General features: G+C 37.8%; 1 protein-coding gene across 1 annotated transcript; it reads left to right on the top strand.

Moving 5' to 3' along the window:
• Positions 1–13,714: 13,714 nt before the first annotated feature.
• Positions 13,715–16,170, top strand: LOC120546224 (C-C motif chemokine 4-like). Its single transcript, XM_039781003.1, has 3 exons — positions 13,715–13,882; positions 14,626–14,737; positions 15,118–16,170. Exons 1-3 carry the CDS (start codon positions 13,801–13,803, stop codon positions 15,212–15,214), a joined length of 291 nt encoding a protein of 96 aa, XP_039636937.1. The 5' UTR covers positions 13,715–13,800; the 3' UTR covers positions 15,215–16,170.
• The last annotated feature ends 3,528 nt before the right edge of the window (positions 16,171–19,698 follow it).

The raw sequence follows: 19,698 nt of genomic DNA, 5'->3' as shown, positions 1-19,698 counted from the left end.
TTTTTCTTGCTTCGATTTGTTTGTGTTTGGAGCTGTATTTTCAGAAGAAAAAATTTGTATATTAAGCTGACTTTCTTTTATCCTGGTTAGCTGTGAGATACATGCTAGAAGATGCAGTATGTTTGATTAAACTGTAAGAATAAGAACCATTCTGCAAGTGGTTAGGTAGATCGCCAGATTTATTTTTTGAGTTTGTCTTTTCCATTCTAATTAGATGATATCTTATCTGACAAACTAAAAAACTAACTCAGAAGGGTAAATATTTTAATATTAGATTACAATTATTGTGATAAAATGTGAGTAAAATCCCACTGGAAGCCTTAACAATCTTTCTGACATTATGACTAATGTGTAAGTCATGAGCTTTACATTAGACATGTAGGAAGCAACATCTCCCAACATATATAAAGAGTGGATTTTATTTTCAGACATGATTGGTTTGATGTCACCTATAAACTGGCTGTACACTGTGTGCTAAGATAGGTGTGTCTCTGAATAAAAACATCTTTTTTAATTTAAAGAGTGTATCAATGAGATGCACTCAAGATATTATTTCAGTGTTGCACTAAGTCAGTGAGAGTTTGTGCAATTGTCCTTTAAAATGTTCTGTATTTACATGAGGGGCATATTTTCACATTATTATCAAGAGTCACTGACATTGACCATAACATGACAGGAGCTAAAAAAAAGAAAAAAAGACAGGAAACAGCATGAAATATTAGACATTATAGTATTATCTAGGGACTTCCATGTGTGTGTGTGTGTGTGTGTAGCAGGAAGTCAAAGCATCCCCTCGGACTGTGAGACCCCTTACACATACACACACACACGCGGGGAAAGATGCAGCACTCTCTCCTCTCAAACAGGAAGTTCTGTTTTTGTCCGCCATTTCCTGTCTGTCCCACCTTGACCCTCCCTCTCTCTCTCTCACACACACACACACACACACACACACACACACACACACACACACACACACACACACACACACACACACACACACAACATCAGATATTAAAGTTTTAATGTATATAAATCTGTCTTGCAAGAGTCCACTCAATATGCAGGTTTTAATGACACAAATAGTATCAAAGCTGATGTGCAGTTATTAGTGGTTAGGTAACAACATAATCCTGAATTTTTTCAGATTTTTCATTTGGAGAATAATTACTGTAACAGCGATTAGAGAACATACAGGCAGCTATGTTTTGATTTTATGTGCGTGTGAGTGTGGCCATTGTAGTGGTGAGTGTTCAGGAACTGGCCCTAGATCATAAAACCAAAATTAGTAATAGGAAAAAAGTACTGGTAATTAGGAAAAAGTAATGGGAAAAAAACAGGACAACTATTTTAAGCAACATATTTTAGTGTTTCCTGGAAATTGCGGAGAAATGAGACCGAATGATGGCGAGAGACCGGACACAGACCAGAGACAAAGACACAGACCGAGAGGGGACACAGCTGAAACATGTTTGTCTCTGGCTTTGGGTGGTATCTTATCTTTTCAGGAGGAAACACAGAATATCTTGAACTGGTTGGTCAGTGGTAATAAATGTGGAGAAGTCAACAGTGATATATGAACGTTTATGTGTTTGCGTGCACTGAATGTGTGTGATTGATGTGTGTGTTTGTCTGGTGGAGGGGCACGCATGGAAAAAGCTATACATCAGGACAGACCCACGGGAGAACTGGTTTCTGAGAACACTGGGTGTGGATGATTCTCTCAAAAACCCACACACGTCACTGTCAAGCTAACATCTTTGTGCAACCACGGTTAGTAAAAGATAAAAATAGATCAAATAATCTTAACTTACGGTCCACTTATTTTTTTAGCTTTCTACTGCATCACACATCAAAGGGAGTTGGCTCAGTGAAGGAGAGAAAAAGAGAAAGCTATCAATAAATCCTACATAATAGATTGATTGAGTGATTGATTGATTGATTGATGAATGAGTAACCTATGCATTTACAAGCCTCTAACATACAATAGTTTCAGCCTATTGATATTAATTACAACATAAAATGTATTACATAAAGCATTATTATAATTACTCATAATAATTGATCTCATCTGAAAATGCTGTGAGCTTTGCACTTCAATGCATGTTCATATGCATTTCAACGACATAGTATATAACGTGTGACTTGGATATTTATTATGTTATTTTTTCAATTAGGCTACTCTCGATCGAACTAGAGATGCACCGATTGACCGGCTTCTGACCGGAATTGGCCAATTTTAACGGCCATGACCGATTTTAACGGCCATGACCGGCGACCGGTCATGGCCGGCTGGACATATGCTGATTTTATGCCGGTCAAATGCACTCAGGCGCTGCATGAATTAACATCACGCAACATCAGCATCACACGTGCACACCCAGGGTTACCAATATATGCATGTAGCAGCGGCGCACCGCCGCTCCATCAGCTGTTTATGAAATAAAGTCGTGATTATACACGGCTCTCCGGGGCAGTCTGCTCTACTAATCTCAGGCAAATGGTCGGCCTCTCTCTCTCCTCTGAGGCTGAACAACTGGAACATGAAAACCGCACTCACGCTGTCCCGTGAAATATGACAGCTACAGTTTATCGGAAAATACCGTTGGGCACACTGACTTTGATGAATTTACTGTTTATCAGACCTCAGATGAGACAAGAAGCTAACGTTAGCGAACACTGCGGTCCCTTTGCCTCTGACGCCCCGCTGCAGGAGACGCTGTGTTCCTCTGACACGTTGTATTAATGTTACTGTTTAAAACGCTTTCCAGGTTAGTGGGGATGCATACCGCTCAAAACCAACATTCAAAATGTAGTAATCTTCCCTCAGCGTTTTGTTTTGTTGCTAAACTGTGTGTAAAATGAGCAGTGATGTTAAATCATCTGTTTCAGGTAACGCACCTAGGGTAGCCTACCGTCTATTTGTTGGATTGTTCCGAGGTAACCGTCGGTAGCTAACGTTAGCAGATAAGCTCGTTCATAACCTTCATATTTATGCACAATGACAAATAAAGCAAACTTCCTAAAAAAAGGAACTACACGCTGTTTTCAGGTACATTACTGTTGACATTGAAACAGGCCTGTGTGTGTGTTTGGAAAAATATCTTTATACTGCAAGGCTATATTTATTTTATTTTTATTTGTTATTTATTTATTATTTTAATGGCATTAACTGTTTCCCCTGTTTTCATACATAGAGAAGTTTAGTTTGCTAAATATATCAACATTTCTTTGTTGGATATTGGATGTGAAAAGAAGAAAATGGTTCTTCCATAACATTGCACTTTAGAGGTGTGTGAATATCTCACACCACGATTAATTTATATAGTTCTATTCTATAGCGATCGATTATCTGTCCAAGAAAAGATAGAAAATAAATATTTGTGTGTGCTATAAAGTGGTTAGGATGAATGAAATCGGAATTGACTAAAATCGGTATCGGCAGGTCAAACTCAATGAAAAATCGGAATCGGCCTAGAAATTGTTGTAATCGGTGCATCTCTAGATCAAACCCTTGGCATTAAAGGCCTGTATATACTGTATGTTAGAGTTAGACAGCTGTTCCTCTTCTGTTTTAAAACATAAATTCAAGATAAACGTGTCTTTTCCCCCCACATTTCTTTAATCTCCAGTTCTGTTCATTTCTAAAGCTCTGCAGTCTGACTGACCTGAGAAGGCCTGCAGACAGACACTTTACCTTTGTGACAGTTATTGTCATGAGCTGCTTCTTTTAACCTGCCAGCTGTGAGCTTCACCAGTAGGACATCAATTGTGTTAAATTCACACTATCTCCTCAGATTTATCCCCTGTGCAAGCAGCTCCAACAACCAGAGTCGGACAAGGAAATAATCCCTCACCAGCTTCCCATCGGCTAACCCTGCTAATTTGGTTTATTGGAAAGCACGACCAAGTCGAGGAGGTCCCTCTGAAGGGGCCTAAACCTGACCCACACCATAGTAGTTACTGTAAGTACACTGACACATTCACTTGTGACTCTCAGTCACAGCTCATCACTGCTTCGATAGTGTGCGCGTGCTTGAGGGTGGGGTGGTCACAAGGTCAGTCGAGGGGTGACACCCTACTGTTAATTGCCACCTGTCTCTATGGTGACAGAAAGTGTGAGAGCAGGACAAAATAACAAAACAGAATTCATTCTTTCACCCACACTTCGCTTACATTTTTTTCCGATTGCTAAACGACAGTGGTCAGAACTGAAGCCACATGTGTAAAACTCTAACCACAGTCTGCACTACCAACAGTCACCTGAGCCAAACAGTTCACATCACCCGCAAAACTCATTTCAAGCAACACATCTCTTCATACGTCTCAAAACAGGCTCAGTGATGCCAAACACTATGAACAATCCTCACCGAGACAACATACACCATCACTCAGAACACACCGAGAGTAAAAACACTAGCGTCAAACACCAATACACAAATTACAAACTTTTCATTTCAGTTTTTTTCGATTGCTAAACGACTGGAGCCACATGTGCAAAACCCCAACTACAGTCTGCACAACAGCAGTTCATGTGGACCAAACTAATTAGTTTTTCATTGCTTGAATACAGTTTGATGTATGATGTGAACTGTTTAACTCAGGTGACTGTTGGTAGTGCAGACTGTGGTTAGAGTTTTGCACATGTGGCTCCAGTTGTGCCCAGTGTCGTTTAGCAATCGGAAAAAAAATTTAATACAGGTGACAAGACTGTTCATACAAAGTGTCTACCTGGTTCATTTAAATAACTCTGGATTTAGTCGAATCATGAAGTGAATTTAAAAAGAAAATTAAGTTGAAAATGAGAGGAAGAGATTATGTGTGTGTGTGTGTGTGTGTGTGTGTGTGTGTGTGTGTGTGTGTGTGTGTGTGTGTGTGTGTGTGTGTGTGTGTGTGTGTGTGTGTGTGTGTGTGTGTAACCCAAAGTTCTGGTGGCTGTTCCTTAAAACTATTCCTGGCTAAAACAGAGGCCATAGAGGAGGTCAACATCCTGTGAAAACACACACATGCATTCATGATGCAGTCACTAATTTATTTGGATGCTGTAATGTGTGCCCATCTCAAGTTGATAATTTCTCAAAGAATCTCTTGTGCCATTTGCTTACCAAATATGTCTGACCTTTGTTTTGGAAACTGGGAACCATTTCAAAAATATACCACCTTATGACCGAGACTAATTTTAACAAAAGTGTTACCACTGTTAAGACTGTATTATTTCAGACTCTTGGACTGGTGGACAAATAAAGCTTATTGTTGTGTTAAATTGAGAATTTCTCCCGTTAAGTATATATCTCAAACTAACGCATACGCTGCTGTCAGTTCTGCTTGTTCTTGTTCAGCCTGTTAGGGTCTCAGTCACTCGTTTTAGTTGTTTTAAAGTTTCCTGCTTGTATACGGACAACACAACAATACTTCACATTCTTGTTACACAGTACGATAAGACAACACATCACGCTATTGTGATCTCTAATGTATTCTAGTTTCCTGGCAGTTATCCTTCCGGATGTTGCTGTATCAGAATTTTAGATGAAATGTCAAGACACACCTCAGATATTCTACTTTCTCAGGGAGGAAATTTTTCTTCTTGACATTATCATAATCTCTCTTTCCTTCACTGTTCAAACTTGGGTTTAATCCATGTGGTGTCTATATCCATTTCTGTTTAATGTCTTTTAAACCTGCAGTCAGTTAATGCATTTATACTACACTAACTCCCTTCTCTTCAGTTTATGCCAAATATGGTGATTTTTCTGTGCTCCTGTTATGTCTGCATACTGCCTATATGCAGGAACAGGAGCTTTCAACATTGTTTTTAAGAGTTGTCCGAATGAGGAATTCTCTGATAGGTTATCAAGGAACATTATGTTTTTTAGGAAGAGCAGGCACCAGACTGACTCAACTGTAGATAACTCTTTTATTGAGGCATGGACAGTAATCAGTCATCGCTATAATTCTTACTGATTATTATGAGAACAGTAAGTTCAGCTTAAAATTCATATTCTGTCACTTAAAGGGGCACTTTAACCAATTTTACACATTAAATCCAGTTTACACATTTTTGACAGAATGCCTTTGTATTAGCAGCAGTTACATGGATATTACCAAGCAAGGAGGGTCTAATAATCAAAGATGCTATCAAGTTGCATTATGGGAATGTAGTATCCAGTGTTTTTGGAGCTTGAGTCATACTAGGGACTAAAAGTTAGAATATTTTGACCTCTGATGATTCAATTTTGACCATTCTTGTTTTAATTTATTGTTTCTTGTGAGTCTCCCAACTTAACAGAAATGCAATACTAAAGCGCCAGAATACTCCTTTCAGTCGATTATGATGCAGTACTGCAGTCAAGTGCATCGAATTACAAAGTTCCTAGTCTCGCATTGCCAAACCTATCTCCACAGCGCTGTGGAGTTCTCTTTTATAGAACAACCAGTTTTACTTTTACAGTTTTATCCAACATTTGACAAAGTGTTTTTTACATCAAGCTGTTACTGTCAGTGTGTCATTCTTAACTCCAAAGGTCACTTCACACCATCACTTCCAACTCCACTTGTGGTTTAATTCTGCATTGATCAACACGTTTACAGCCTGATATGAACATGGTGTTCTTTATTTGTCTTATTTTGCTCTGTTGTCTGATTGCGTAAGGGCTGAGCATTTTTCCGGCAGGCAGGGTAAGTTGTCCTGGAGAGCCAGCACGCTGACTGAAAACGGAGGGAACACTGTATCACTTGATGAATGAGCGTCTGTTATCTGAACTGGTCAAGGGCCAGGATGAGGAGAGGATGTGCAGAGAGGAGACGGTGGTTATTGTTTGCTAAACATTCTCCTCTTTAACACACAGACAGGATGTATTCTTAGAAAACACTAAGTTGAAATATTAACACTGGTAATAAAAGCCTGGCAGTATTTTTGAAGTTGATAGTCCAATAAAAAAATGACAAGAGCACTTTTAGACTCAGTTGTTTCTCTTCATTAGCCTACTGACAAAGAAATAAGTTCACATCCTATTCCAAATCTCCAAAAGGATCACTGTGGAATCCATATTTGATGACACATCCCAAGTTAAAATATCTGAGCATTTAAATGTATCCAAGACACAGTTTCTGTAATCCGATCAGCCTAGTCTATTGGCCTCTCTGGTGTTATACTCAACACAAATACACAATCAAAAATAATGCTAATACACCAAAATCATCAATAAACTGTGTTTTGGTTTGGGTTAACAAATAAAAGTGAAACAGCAAAGACTAAATTCCTCTTCAATTCCTTCTCCTCTCCATATGTCTCTGCTGCCACCCAGTGGTCACTCTGTTACTGTAACATTTCAGGCTTCATGTTCAAAACTCTACAGCACTTTAGATTCTGTTCTTTTTATTTCCTTTCAAACGATACTGTCGTATACGACATAAAGCTACATGGTATAATGAAATATTTAATATCCCCAGATCAATACAGTGTAGAGACTTACTTTTTTTGTTTAGAAGCAGATAAATGCACCATTTTAACGAGGTCCTCTAACAATTGTAAGCCATCCAGAAGCTTTTTTAATCCATCGTGGAATTAATTTAGTGTCTTTTTAACATGAATAAACAATTATCAATCCAAAAATCAACTCACAAATTTTCATTTTGCTCCGCAACCAGCATTGCGTCTGTTTGTAGCTTCGATAGCCATTAGCTCCAGCTTTCCAGGAATATGTTTGGTTTCTTTGTAGCCCTTCCAGAAGTTTAGTAATCCGACGATGAATACAGTGACTTTTCGGAGACTCTGACGAGTAATTCCAGAGCGATAAATTCACAACTGGACGACTATTTGTCCTCTAAATACATCCATGCTATTTAGTCATTATTCTGTATGAAAATAAGAATAGGCCTAGCTAGTTAATCCTCCACTCTGTTTGAGATCCAAGATGGCGCTAACTGATTTCATGGCAGACATGTTGCCATGTCATTGTAGGAAAAGCACAGGTGTATTCCAAACCATTAATGATGCCTGCATTCCACTTAGGCGAGGCCCTGTGCATGCTGACTCAGTGAAATAGCTTACATACCTGCAAACTAGTCGCTAGACCCGGTGCTAATACGGCACCGGTGCCTTAACGACCGTTATCTAATAGCAATGCGGATTTCGGTGACACTTAAATGCCTGCGCTTCTCTGATGCTCCGAAAACGGACGTTAGAGTCAACTGAAACATCGCCGCACGGGACGCTAGTTAACACTACACTTGGCAGCAGGTAACGTTAGCCTACCGTTAGCTAGCAGCTGGTGTAAACACGGTTAAAATGCTGACAGCTACATTAGCTATGTTTCCATCCACACGTTTTTATCCGAATTAAGTGATATCAAATGAAAAATGCCTTATGGAAAATTCGATTGAATTTCATGAATATCGACTCAATGGAAATACATTCAGTTTCATCGGATTTTATCTTGATCGATCTATGGCTTATGTGATAAACGCTGATGGAAACGTTATTTGCCGAATAAATTAATGAATTACGATTAAGTTTTAAGTTACACCTTTTTGATGAGCTGGATCAGATCCTCGGCCAAAGGCCCATCGTAGCTTCCTTGGCTTCTAATATTAACAACAACTACGTTTGTCTAGAAAAACTTTGTTCTCAAATGTTTGCTTGAATGTTGTGCGATTCAGTGTGAAAATGAATGGAAACACCGTAAAATGTCTCAAATCAAATCGATATACCAATTTAATCGCAAAATAGCATGTGACGTTATTACGCACAGGTTTTTATTTGCTTTAAAGCTGTTGGATGAAAACACACTTTCACCAGCTTTATTCGCATGAGTTTTTTTACCGAACTTCAGATAATTCGATTGACAGGTGGATGGAAACTTAGCTAGTGTGTCTGTATTTCACCGTAGAGAACACCAGACTGTAGCTGCCGTTGTCTGAAAAACACCACAGACTCAGGACACATGAATTTACTGGTGAAATAAGTTATTGTTATAAGTTATTACATTTGTAATAAATCATTCAATTTTGACCCTGTGGCCTTAATGTAGCCGTTTTGTGCTTTTTTTTTATCAACTTTTTATTGTTTTATATTTTTGAACATACAGAACAGACAAATACAATTGAACAAGGTGCTCCTTTTATATATATAAAAAGGCACACAGACTTATTCAGAAAGAAGCAAAGAAAATGTGTGTTAGTGAGTAAGTGATTATTTTTGAGTAAGTAAAACTAGAATCTGGAGAAAGAGAAAAAAACATACAGGTTAATGATAAATATAGGTGAGATGTTAATATTACATGTATTACAGATCAAGAATATACAATCTAAATTTGAACTTTTAACAATTAGAAAAAGTTCCTTATTTTAATTTATTGTTTCACAAACCAAAAATCAAGATGCCAGAAGGCTGAGGCTGATAACTTGAAGCAGGCTATACGCTGAGAAGTATTTCACTGCACCTGTCTGCATGTCTAACCACAGCATGCAATGAAAACCTTTCACCCAGGGTGACATGCCTCCCTAACAGGCCAGCTCCACTAAGCAAAAGAAAGGGAGGAAACAATCTACAACAACAATTACTAGTTGGTTCATATTCAACATCAACATAATGAATAAAGCTCAAATGTGTCCTGTCTGTTTAATACCGTCACAGGTCTAAGCCATTTTTTCCAATATTTGGTTCGCATGGTCTTCTTGTGTAATAATGCCTGTATTAGCTCAACCCTGAGATGCACAATCAGTTATGTTCATCATTTCTTTCAGGAGAACCTGGGCTATCCGGATATGCTGCAGGGATGTCACATAAATGTATAAATTGTGACTCTAAAGACAAAAGAAAAGACTAAATGGAAATAAATCTCTTAGAAATGTATTGGAATCACACAGAGAACAATAGTGACTAAAACGTTTGGCTTTTGAAAATGGACCTTTTTCACGGCAGACATTTTGACTTCTCATAGTAGGAAAAGCACAGCAGAAATTGATAACCTTAACGATGGCTCAATTCCATCAAGTGTCCCAGTAAGCTATTTCAGTGCTCCTTTTTTTTTTTAGATCAACTTTTTATTGTTTTATATTTTTGAACAGACAAATACAATTGAACAAGGTGCTCCTTTTTTATATATAAAAAAGGAGCGAGAGGAGAGAGATATGTCACCTTTTTCAACCCTTCTGAGTTTGCAGGTATGAGCTTACTGGGACACGTGATGGAATTGAGCCATCGTTAAGGTTATCAATTTCTGCTGTGCTTTTCCTACTATGACAAGTCAAAATGTCTGCTGTGAAAAAGGTCCCTTTTCAAAAGCCAAAAGGTTTAGTCATTATTGTTCTCTGTGTGATTCCAATACATTTCTAAGAGATTTATTTCTAAATTCTAGACAATTCTTTTGTCTTTATAGTCACAATTTATACATTTATGTGACATCCCTGCAGCATATCCTGATAGCCCAGGTTCTCCTGAAAGGAATGATGAACATAACTGATTGTGCATCACAGGGTTGAGCTAATACAGGCATTATGGACCTTTTTCACAGCGGACATTTTGACTTGTCATAGTAGGAAAAGCACAGCTGAAGTTGATAACCTTAACGATGGCTCAATTCCATCAAGTGTCCCAGTAAGCTATTTCAGTGAGTCAGCACAGTACCAGGGCCTCTCCTAAGTGGAATGCAGCCATCAGTAATGGTTTTGAATACACCTGTGCTTTTCCTACTATGACATGTCTGCCGTGAAAAAGGTCTATTACACAAGAAGACCATGCGAACCAATATTGTGAGAAATGGCTTAGACCATTGACGGTATTAAACAGACAGGACACATTTGAATTTAGTCAATTACATGCAATGTTTATAGCTTTATTAATTATGTTGATGTTGAATATGAACCAACTAGTAATTCCTGTTATAGATTGTTTCCTCCCTTTCTTTTGCTTAGTGGAGCTGGCCTGTTAGGGAGGCATGTCACCCTGGGTGAAAGGTTTTCATTGCATGCTGTGGTTAGACATGCAGACAGGTGCAGTGAAATACTTCTCAGCGTATAGCCTGCTTCAAGTTATCAGCCTCAGCCTTCTGGCATCTTGAATTTTGGTTTGTGAAACAATTAATTAAAATAAGGAACTTTTTCTAATTGTTAAAAGTTCAAATTTAGATGGTATATTATTGATCTGTAATACATGTAATATTAACATCTCACCTATATTTATCATTAACCTGTATGTTTTTTTCTCTTTCCCAGATGTTAGTTTTACTTACTCAAAAATAATCACTTACTCACTAACACACATTTTCTTTGCTTCTCTCTGAATAAGTCTGTGTGCCTTGCTTAAGTTTGATTTTAAGGTTTATTTGCTTTTTGGCAGAGAGTTTATAGATGAGAAGATTGATACCACTGTTAAAACATTAATCTAATTTGCTTTGTATTTCATTGTGTTTACTTACAGAATTAAACAAACAGATGTCAAAAATGTTAAAGTAATCCTGCTTGGTGGCATGTCGAGTATCCTAATAAAACACTAGCCTAGGCAAGTCATCCTGGCTCCAAATACCAACCATGTGCTGACCAATTGCAGCAATAGAGCATGTTATGTATAAATGGGCTTTTCCTATAATATAAGATCATTTAATTCGCCAATTCCTGATGTATGTGGATGGAGTTTTACTAAGGTAAGAAGCTAAGATCAGTTAATTTGCCATGAGCCTCGATTTGTCATGCTGGCAAATAAAACCCTACTCTTCCCACCACCCACCGCAACACCCCAATTTGTAAGGCGGACTTTCCATTTCAAACTTTCCAAACCCAGCGTCGGGTTAGTCAAGTGATGTCATTTCAGCAAATTTCCTAGTCTTTGCACCGATCCTTCCGGAGCCGGAGAGTGCTTTATATAACTTTATTTCATATTTTTAGCTCTACTACCAAAAATGTAGCCAACAGATGCAGAACAGATACACCATGAGGCTATCTTAGGCTGTTTTCTATTACATGTAAAATGTTTGGTCACACATTCTCACTTGTCGATCTTTTCCTGAAATGTATAGTTGTAATAAAGCAGTTTTAGTTTAGCATTTATACAGTAAACCATGTCTAAACATTGTCTGTGCTCAAATTTGCTTACTGAAGGAGATATTTTACTAATGGTTTTCACACGTCCATGTTAGCACATTCTTGTTGCAAACCCCTTCCTCTGTTACAGACCACAGGTTGCACTTTGAGTTAGCAGGGGTGGATTTCTGCAGCAGCAGCCTCTGCTGTTTCGTGTTTGTGTGTCTATCTGTTTTATTGATCTGTATGTCTTTACCTGTGCATCTATAACCAATGACTCATAACCAGAAGAAAATATATTTAGGTTTTTTTTTATATTGTGGTAGCAGAAATAACATTTTACATGCATATTCTTTTCTGTGTATTTAAATGCACACTGCAAGACAGAGTGGCAAACGCAGAATATGCCACACATTAAATGCAACAAAAACCATCTACAGCTGTACTGAGCTAACAAGTCAGATCAATATGGCTCAGCCTACAGTTTGAAATGATGTGGACACATAATCACTAAACATTCAGCTGAGAATTAAACTATTAGGGATACAAATATGTTGTGAAGTGATTGGGTCAGAATGAGCTGTCATGACATTCAGGAAGGCATTTTTTAACTAACTTTGATCTTTTCTCGTGTAAAAATATTTCACTTGATATTGACCTACTATGTAATATGTAACCTAATGTGTAGGCAGTGTCATTGTATGTGGTTGAGAGAAACTATTTTTACTAGACCACTTCTTGTTCCACCTCTGTCCCTTCATTTCCTGTTATATCGCGAATGTCAGAAATCTCTAAGATTATGTTTTTCATAGGATATGTAAAACATATATAATGACATTCATATAAGATCTTTTAGACACTAAAATATACCTATCCCAATTTATTCTGGGGCCTAAAATTTGCATAATATGCGTGTTAGATAGCTTTTTGTCCCACAAATGCTAATACAAATTATTTTTCAAAAAAATGTTTACATATATTAGATAAGCAGCAGTCTGCATGAAAAGTCAAGGAGCACAACATAGACTTGATGTGGACAGACTATTGTAAGGTTTAGTTTCAATGAGTAGAAAGGAGATTTCAAAATAAAACTCTAATAAAATATTAGTTCCTAACTCTATGTACAGGATACTGTACATTTTCAGAAAAGTGACAAATTTGAGCTGCTTCTTGAAATAGACCTTTTTGCCTTTTTTATGCATTTTATCTTGCAATATATTTATACCCATTACTTAGATTAAAGATAATATTTCATTTATCACATTTCTTAATTTTAAACCATATCCTTTAAAAAACCACATGAACCAGCAAGACGAAGAGGAGCTTCAAACCACAGTGCATCTGCAAACACACACACACACACACACACACACACACACACACACACACACACACACACACACACACACACACACACACACACATACATGCAAAATTGCTGAGGTGGGGATATGTTTTCTATTTCATAGATTCTGAGAAGCTGCTCTCACCCACAACGTCCTCTGTCCTCCGCCCCTCACTGTTCTTCCCCCAGTCTCTCTTTTTACTGAGAAGTGTTGACCACATGACCGCATTTTGTTTGCTTATTGGGTAGTTTCAAGTATGGTCTTTTATTGTGTCATGGAACACACACACACACACACACACACACACACACACACACACACACACACACACACACACACATAGCAGCATAATAAAAGTGAGGGGCTATGAGTAAAGCGAACAGAAAGGAGACAGACACCTTTAAGAAAACAACATAAACAACAGAAGCCAATCAAGATGATGATGATGATGAAGAACCCCGTCATTCTGGTGACCTGTGCCTTACTTTTCTCATCTCTTGCTGTCCTGGCACATCAAGGTAAGCTGTCAAATCTATCCTTAGGTCACTGTAATAATTTCTTACAGTAATATCTCTCTTGGGGACCAATTCAGTGTTATCTTATCTGATAACAGGCCAAAGTAATCAATGATACAGTTCCATAATTTAAAAAAAGAGATTAAAACAAACAAAAGCTACTCAGTTAAGTCAGCCTAATAAGGGTTACACTGTCTCATTTTGGAGTGTTTGGAGCAGAAAGGTCTTAACCCTTGTATTGACTTAGGGTCAAATTGACCCGTTTTCAATTTTTGTTTTATATCAGAAAATATGGGACGTAGAAATAAGCGCTGAAAATGTAAAAAGAAAAAATTTATAATTTAAAACATTGGAAAAAGCTAAAACAAACAGTGAAAAAAGGCGTCAAAAACGTCGACGGGAAGACCGCACAAGTTAAAGCATCTCGTAAATGAAAACATTATCAACAGTCACTCATTTAACAAATAAAAAGATGTGATGACAATTTACAGTAGCTTTATATAAGTGAATAAGCTTTATATAAGTTATAAGTTAAGAGCATTTACATTATTTAACTGTTTTTGTTACTTAGCAAATTGTTGAATCATATCAGAATCAAATGCCAGCCTTGCTCAGCAGGTTGCAGCTGCATTGTTATTTATAGGGTAAATGTGCACATTTTATGTCGATATAATGGTTTTGTGTAGAATACCACGTAGTCTCTCTCTATGTTGATGTCATTTTGGTTTCTTTTTTTGATTTCCCAGGCAGTTTTGGTCCAAATGAGTGCTGTTTTCAGTTTATCTCTTCAAGGCTGCGTACAGACCGGGTGCTGCGCTACGAATACACAGACAAGCGGTGTTCAATGGATGGTGTCTTGTGAGTTTCTTATCTCCTGTTATAAAACTTCAACTTTACAAGTTCAAAATCAAATTCAGAATCACCTTATGTTGACCTTATATGTTTAAATATACAAAAAATTTAAAAAATTCTTAGTAGCTATATTCATGCACAGTGCCGAGAACAAATACACAGGAAGATTCACGTGTAGACATACAGAAATGTAAGCAAACACAAACATACTGTACGTACAAGCATGTAAGTATGAATATAGATTTACATATAAACAACAAATGGTAAAAAATGCACAATATAAGTTCAAATGTTGATACGTTTATTGGAAATAAAAAACACCACACTATCCATTACAAAATAATTGATACTGAAACCTGCATCAACAATCTTTGTCTCTTTTTTAGCTTTACGATGAAGAGTGGTGCTCAAATGTGTGCCGACCCATCTCTGCTGTGGGTCAAGAACCTCATCAAGGCCAAAGACAGGCTCCCATCCAACTGACCCAATGTGTGGTTTAACACCACACTTAACAGCTCATTGAGCCGAGCCCAAGTGATTTAGCTTCATAACTTTCTCTATTTTTAAAGGTTTTCTATTAGCTTAAAAATAAATATAAATCCTCAAATGACTTCTTTTTTCATTATCTGTTCTTTTGTGGGTTCAAATGTGGTTTCAATTGATGTATATAAATATTGTTTTCTGATATAATAAGTTTTTGTTTTTTTAAATCGTACATTATTGCCTTAATTTCTCTTTGTTTTAATTCACCATGTAAGACAAACTTTGATCAGAAATAATGAAATTCTTCACTATTGTTTAAAAGGCTGTTAAACAGTAGTGACACTTTAGAGTTGATGTGGTTTCTGGCAGTGAAAGCCACAGGAAACTCAGCTGTGTACCACAGGCTTGGCATAAACAATCACATTTAACTCTTTAATGTGATTGTTTATGCCTATCTTTTAATAGGTCCACGGTAAGCATCCTTGCCCTTGGCCTAGTTTAATATGCAACTAAATTGTATACAATGCATGTAGATGGGGGTCCCTGTCTGTCTCTCTTTCAGGTAAGTGGGTCCCTGCAAGAGAGACTTCAGGCACTCTAATTTGCAGTTTGTGTGATGCACCTCTGTGACCAGCAGATGTCGTTCTTCTCTCTTTTCTCTTCTCTCTGACATTCTATACTTTTAAATGTTTCATATTAGTTTCCAAAGCCATGTTTTTTTATTGCTCTATGTCGACTGCAGCAAGAATGAGGAATTGTTTAATCTAATGTTAATTGCACTCATGAGAACAGCAGCTCAGTGAGAGCATGTTTGATGTATCTCAACTCAGTTTTTTATCAGCTAAACCATGTGTAATATTGGAGTTATGTACCAAGTCAAATGTAACAACTTAAAGCCCTCCCAGATGGCTTCTGTCTGGGGGTCAATGCTAAAATTAAACACACTTTGAGTTTAACTCCCAGTGCTCTTACTTTGTTCGACTTCCTCGACATTTCAAGACAAATTGACCCGAAAAAATTATCTTCCTGTCCCAGAACGACGCCTTAAATGACGTCAATGTGGTGACGCCACAGCGCGCGCTTTTCTTTAAATAGTTTCAAACCCAGATTACCCATATACCCATATATGCTTGTGAACATACACAATCTTAGGAGCTTTACACTCACACAACCGGTGACCCATTGAAGGAGATGGTCTAATTAGATTCTAGAAAACCTTGCTGCATAGCTTTGCATATTAATGAGGGAAATAAATCAGGCGGGAGATGGAGGAGCTCAAGTGCTTTTTTTGCTATTGTAAATCAACAATCATCAACAATCATGTTAAAAGCCACCATGTCTCACTTAAACACTTTGGATTTGCTGTTGGTTTGGTGAATATACTTATTCATGAGACAACGAAGGGAATGCGAGATGTCCTATTAAATTAGTCTGTCAGCGTGACCTACCTGTAGCTAAAAGAAATGAGGACACAAGCAAGCAGCCAGAGGTTTTTACAGTCACCAGTGATGGAAGAAGATCCTTTACTTTGGTAAAAATACCAGTACTGCACATACGTGTATAAATACTTCATTACAAGTAAAAGTCATTCATTAAAAAATCCTACTTAAGTAAAAGCATTATCAGCAAAATGTAGTTTAAGCCTAGCCTGGCTCCGCCCTCCTACGTACTTCCGCTCAATTTTCATTTTCCTTCAGTACACCATCTGGGTTTGCGGTATATTCTTGGGTTTTCTCCGGTCAAATCTTTACCGGTCCAATCGGCAAACAGAGGGAGTGTCTGAGAACGATGACGTTGAGGTTCGGTAACCGTCGGTGAGTTCCGTAATGGCGGCGGAGAAAGATGCGAGCGAAGCCATTCGGTCCATTGTGGCAACGCTGCTGAATATCCAGAAGTTAAAGCCCAAGCAAGAACAATATTTGAGTTGTGTTGGTGGCCATGATGTTGTGGCCCTCCTCCCCACAGTGTTCGGGAAAAGTTAGATTTTCCAGCTTGCTCCATTAGTGGTGAAGGAGTTGGCTAAGGCTAACGCTAGCGATGCTAAGCCGAAGTCACGACCAAATGTTAGCGATTGGTTATGGCAGATCCAGAGTGGCTCTGGGCAGATCCAATAGTTTTAAACTTCAACAAAATACCCGCCTTCAAGGAAGTTAACACTCTCTGTACAAATGAAGTGTATGAGAGTCTGGTAGGACCAGGCTAGTTTAAGCCCTGATTCTGTGAGTGATTTCATATCATATATAATATATGACATTATTAGATTGTGTTAATACATGCAACAATCCATCGATAGCATTTTAATTTTGGAACCAGTTACTTAAAAAAAAGTTAGGTAGTTTTGTAGACCTACAGTGGTTCCTAACCTAGGGGTCAGGGCCCACCCAAGGGCCACATTAGTAATTTCTTTTAGATTTTTCTGTAAGCTCTGCTTTGTTGTCAAATAATAGATCATTTTAACCTGATTGGGCTTTGAGCAGTTATTTAAATGACACCATCTGAAAGGTTTAGAGAGGACATGTCTCATTAGTGGAACTAATAACAATTCATAAACATCTGAAATGTGATAAAGGGCTCCAACTAGACTCTGCCGTGTTGTGATTAATCTATAATTCATCATATATAAGCTTACCAGTAAAAGTAAATGGATGAAATAGAAATACTCACATGAAATAAAAAAAACTCTGTATATTACAATAAGTATAGTGGTACTTACTTACAATAGTAAATGTACTTGTTATTTTCCACCACTTATTTTTCACAGCCCTAAAGTATCAGTTTTAGTTATAGGAAGGACTATTACTTTCTCTACAGAAATGTGTTTGTGTGCGTGTCAACCAAGATATATTTGGTATTTTTTTCAGATGTGGTGATACACAAACCCATCTAATGATCACTAAAGCCACAAAATAATGAGCCAGTGAGCTTGAACTAAAAAAGCTCAGATGATGTTGAGCCAAATAATCAATAATCAAATAATTAATAATCAAATAATGTCTGTTTATAAAAAATGCTGTGATACACTCTTTCAGGGGATTCATGTGTTGTTATGGGAGAGAAATGAAGAGAAGGTAGAACAGAGAAACATAAAAGCCAGCGAGCGTCAGCTGTGACTGTAAAAGAGAGGCGAGAGAAAAAGAGTGTGTGAACAGAACATTCATTGTGGGGATGATCCAGTCAAGGGTGAGGGACACAATGGGATGTCATCAGCAGCACATACACATATGAACACACATAAGTATATATATATATATATATATATATATATATATATATATATATATATATATATATATATATATATACGGTGTGTGATATCAGCTTTTCCTGACAGATGGTACACATATATATATACACACACACACACACACACACAGGCACATACACATGCACATACTCCAGGGTCTGCTGCAGATGCATGCAACGGTCAACAAAAAAACAAAACAATTTACAGACCTAAGAGCAACAGTTACATTTCATATTACAACCTGTTGAATATGGCTTGCAGACATGCACATGCACATGCACACACACACACACACACACACACACACACACACACACACACACACACACACACACACACACACACACACACACACACACACAATTAGGTTATTACAATGCTCACTTTTAAGTGCTGAAAGGGGACATTAGACTGTATCTAACAAATCCAACAGAGGTACATTTCTGAGTAACTGGTGTAAATCTCAAAACCAAAATGTCACTTTAAGACGGTCGCCGTATAACTTTTCCAATCACGTTGTCATGGTAATAAGCATCAGCACATGACACTGCATGCCTTTGGCTGAACAATCCAATGATGATTGAGTTCAGCGGTCCGGATTTCTCTCAGAGTCCTTCACCGTCAGACACATGATAATGCATGCTGCTTTGAATGACAAAAAGAAGTAAAACCACCTTCTATGGCGGCTGTCTTTTGTAAAGATTAAAAGGAAATTAAAAGTGGGAATTGAACAGAAATTAAGAGAGAGAGAGAGAGAGAGAGGCAGATGAGAAAGAGAGGAGGGGGGAGATAGAGAAGGGACTAAAAACCTTGAGATAAATATCTTCCGTCTAATTACCTACAGCTTCCTGGGTTGCTAAGAGACCAAATAGAGAGAGGGAAAGAGAAGAAGATGAGATTGCCGAGAGAGAGAGAGAGAGAGAGAGAGAGAGAGAGAGAGAGGGAAACACACACACCCACAAACAGAGGCAGAGAATAATTTCAGGGTTGCACTGATTTTCTTTGTGTTTTTGCCAGTTGTGATGAAGTGGAGCTCATCCTGACAGAGTGGAGAAGAGGTGAGGAAGAAAAAGAAGAGGTAAAAAAGTGAAATAGAGAGAATTAAATCAAAAGTCACAGTTACAGTAGGGGTCGAAGGAGGGGGGATGAGGGGATAGAAAAATATGGTCTTTAGGGGATTTGGTTGCATGAATAATGCATCCAAACCTGTCTGTCTATATTCATGGTTATATATTCGTGC

Source organism: Perca fluviatilis, chromosome 18, assembly GCF_010015445.1.
Source record: "Perca fluviatilis chromosome 18, GENO_Pfluv_1.0, whole genome shotgun sequence".
In the NCBI taxonomy this organism is placed as follows: Eukaryota; Metazoa; Chordata; class Actinopteri; order Perciformes; family Percidae; genus Perca; species Perca fluviatilis.
The sequence above is the reverse complement of the archived record's forward strand: the minus strand, read 5'-3'. Positions and strand labels throughout refer to the sequence as shown.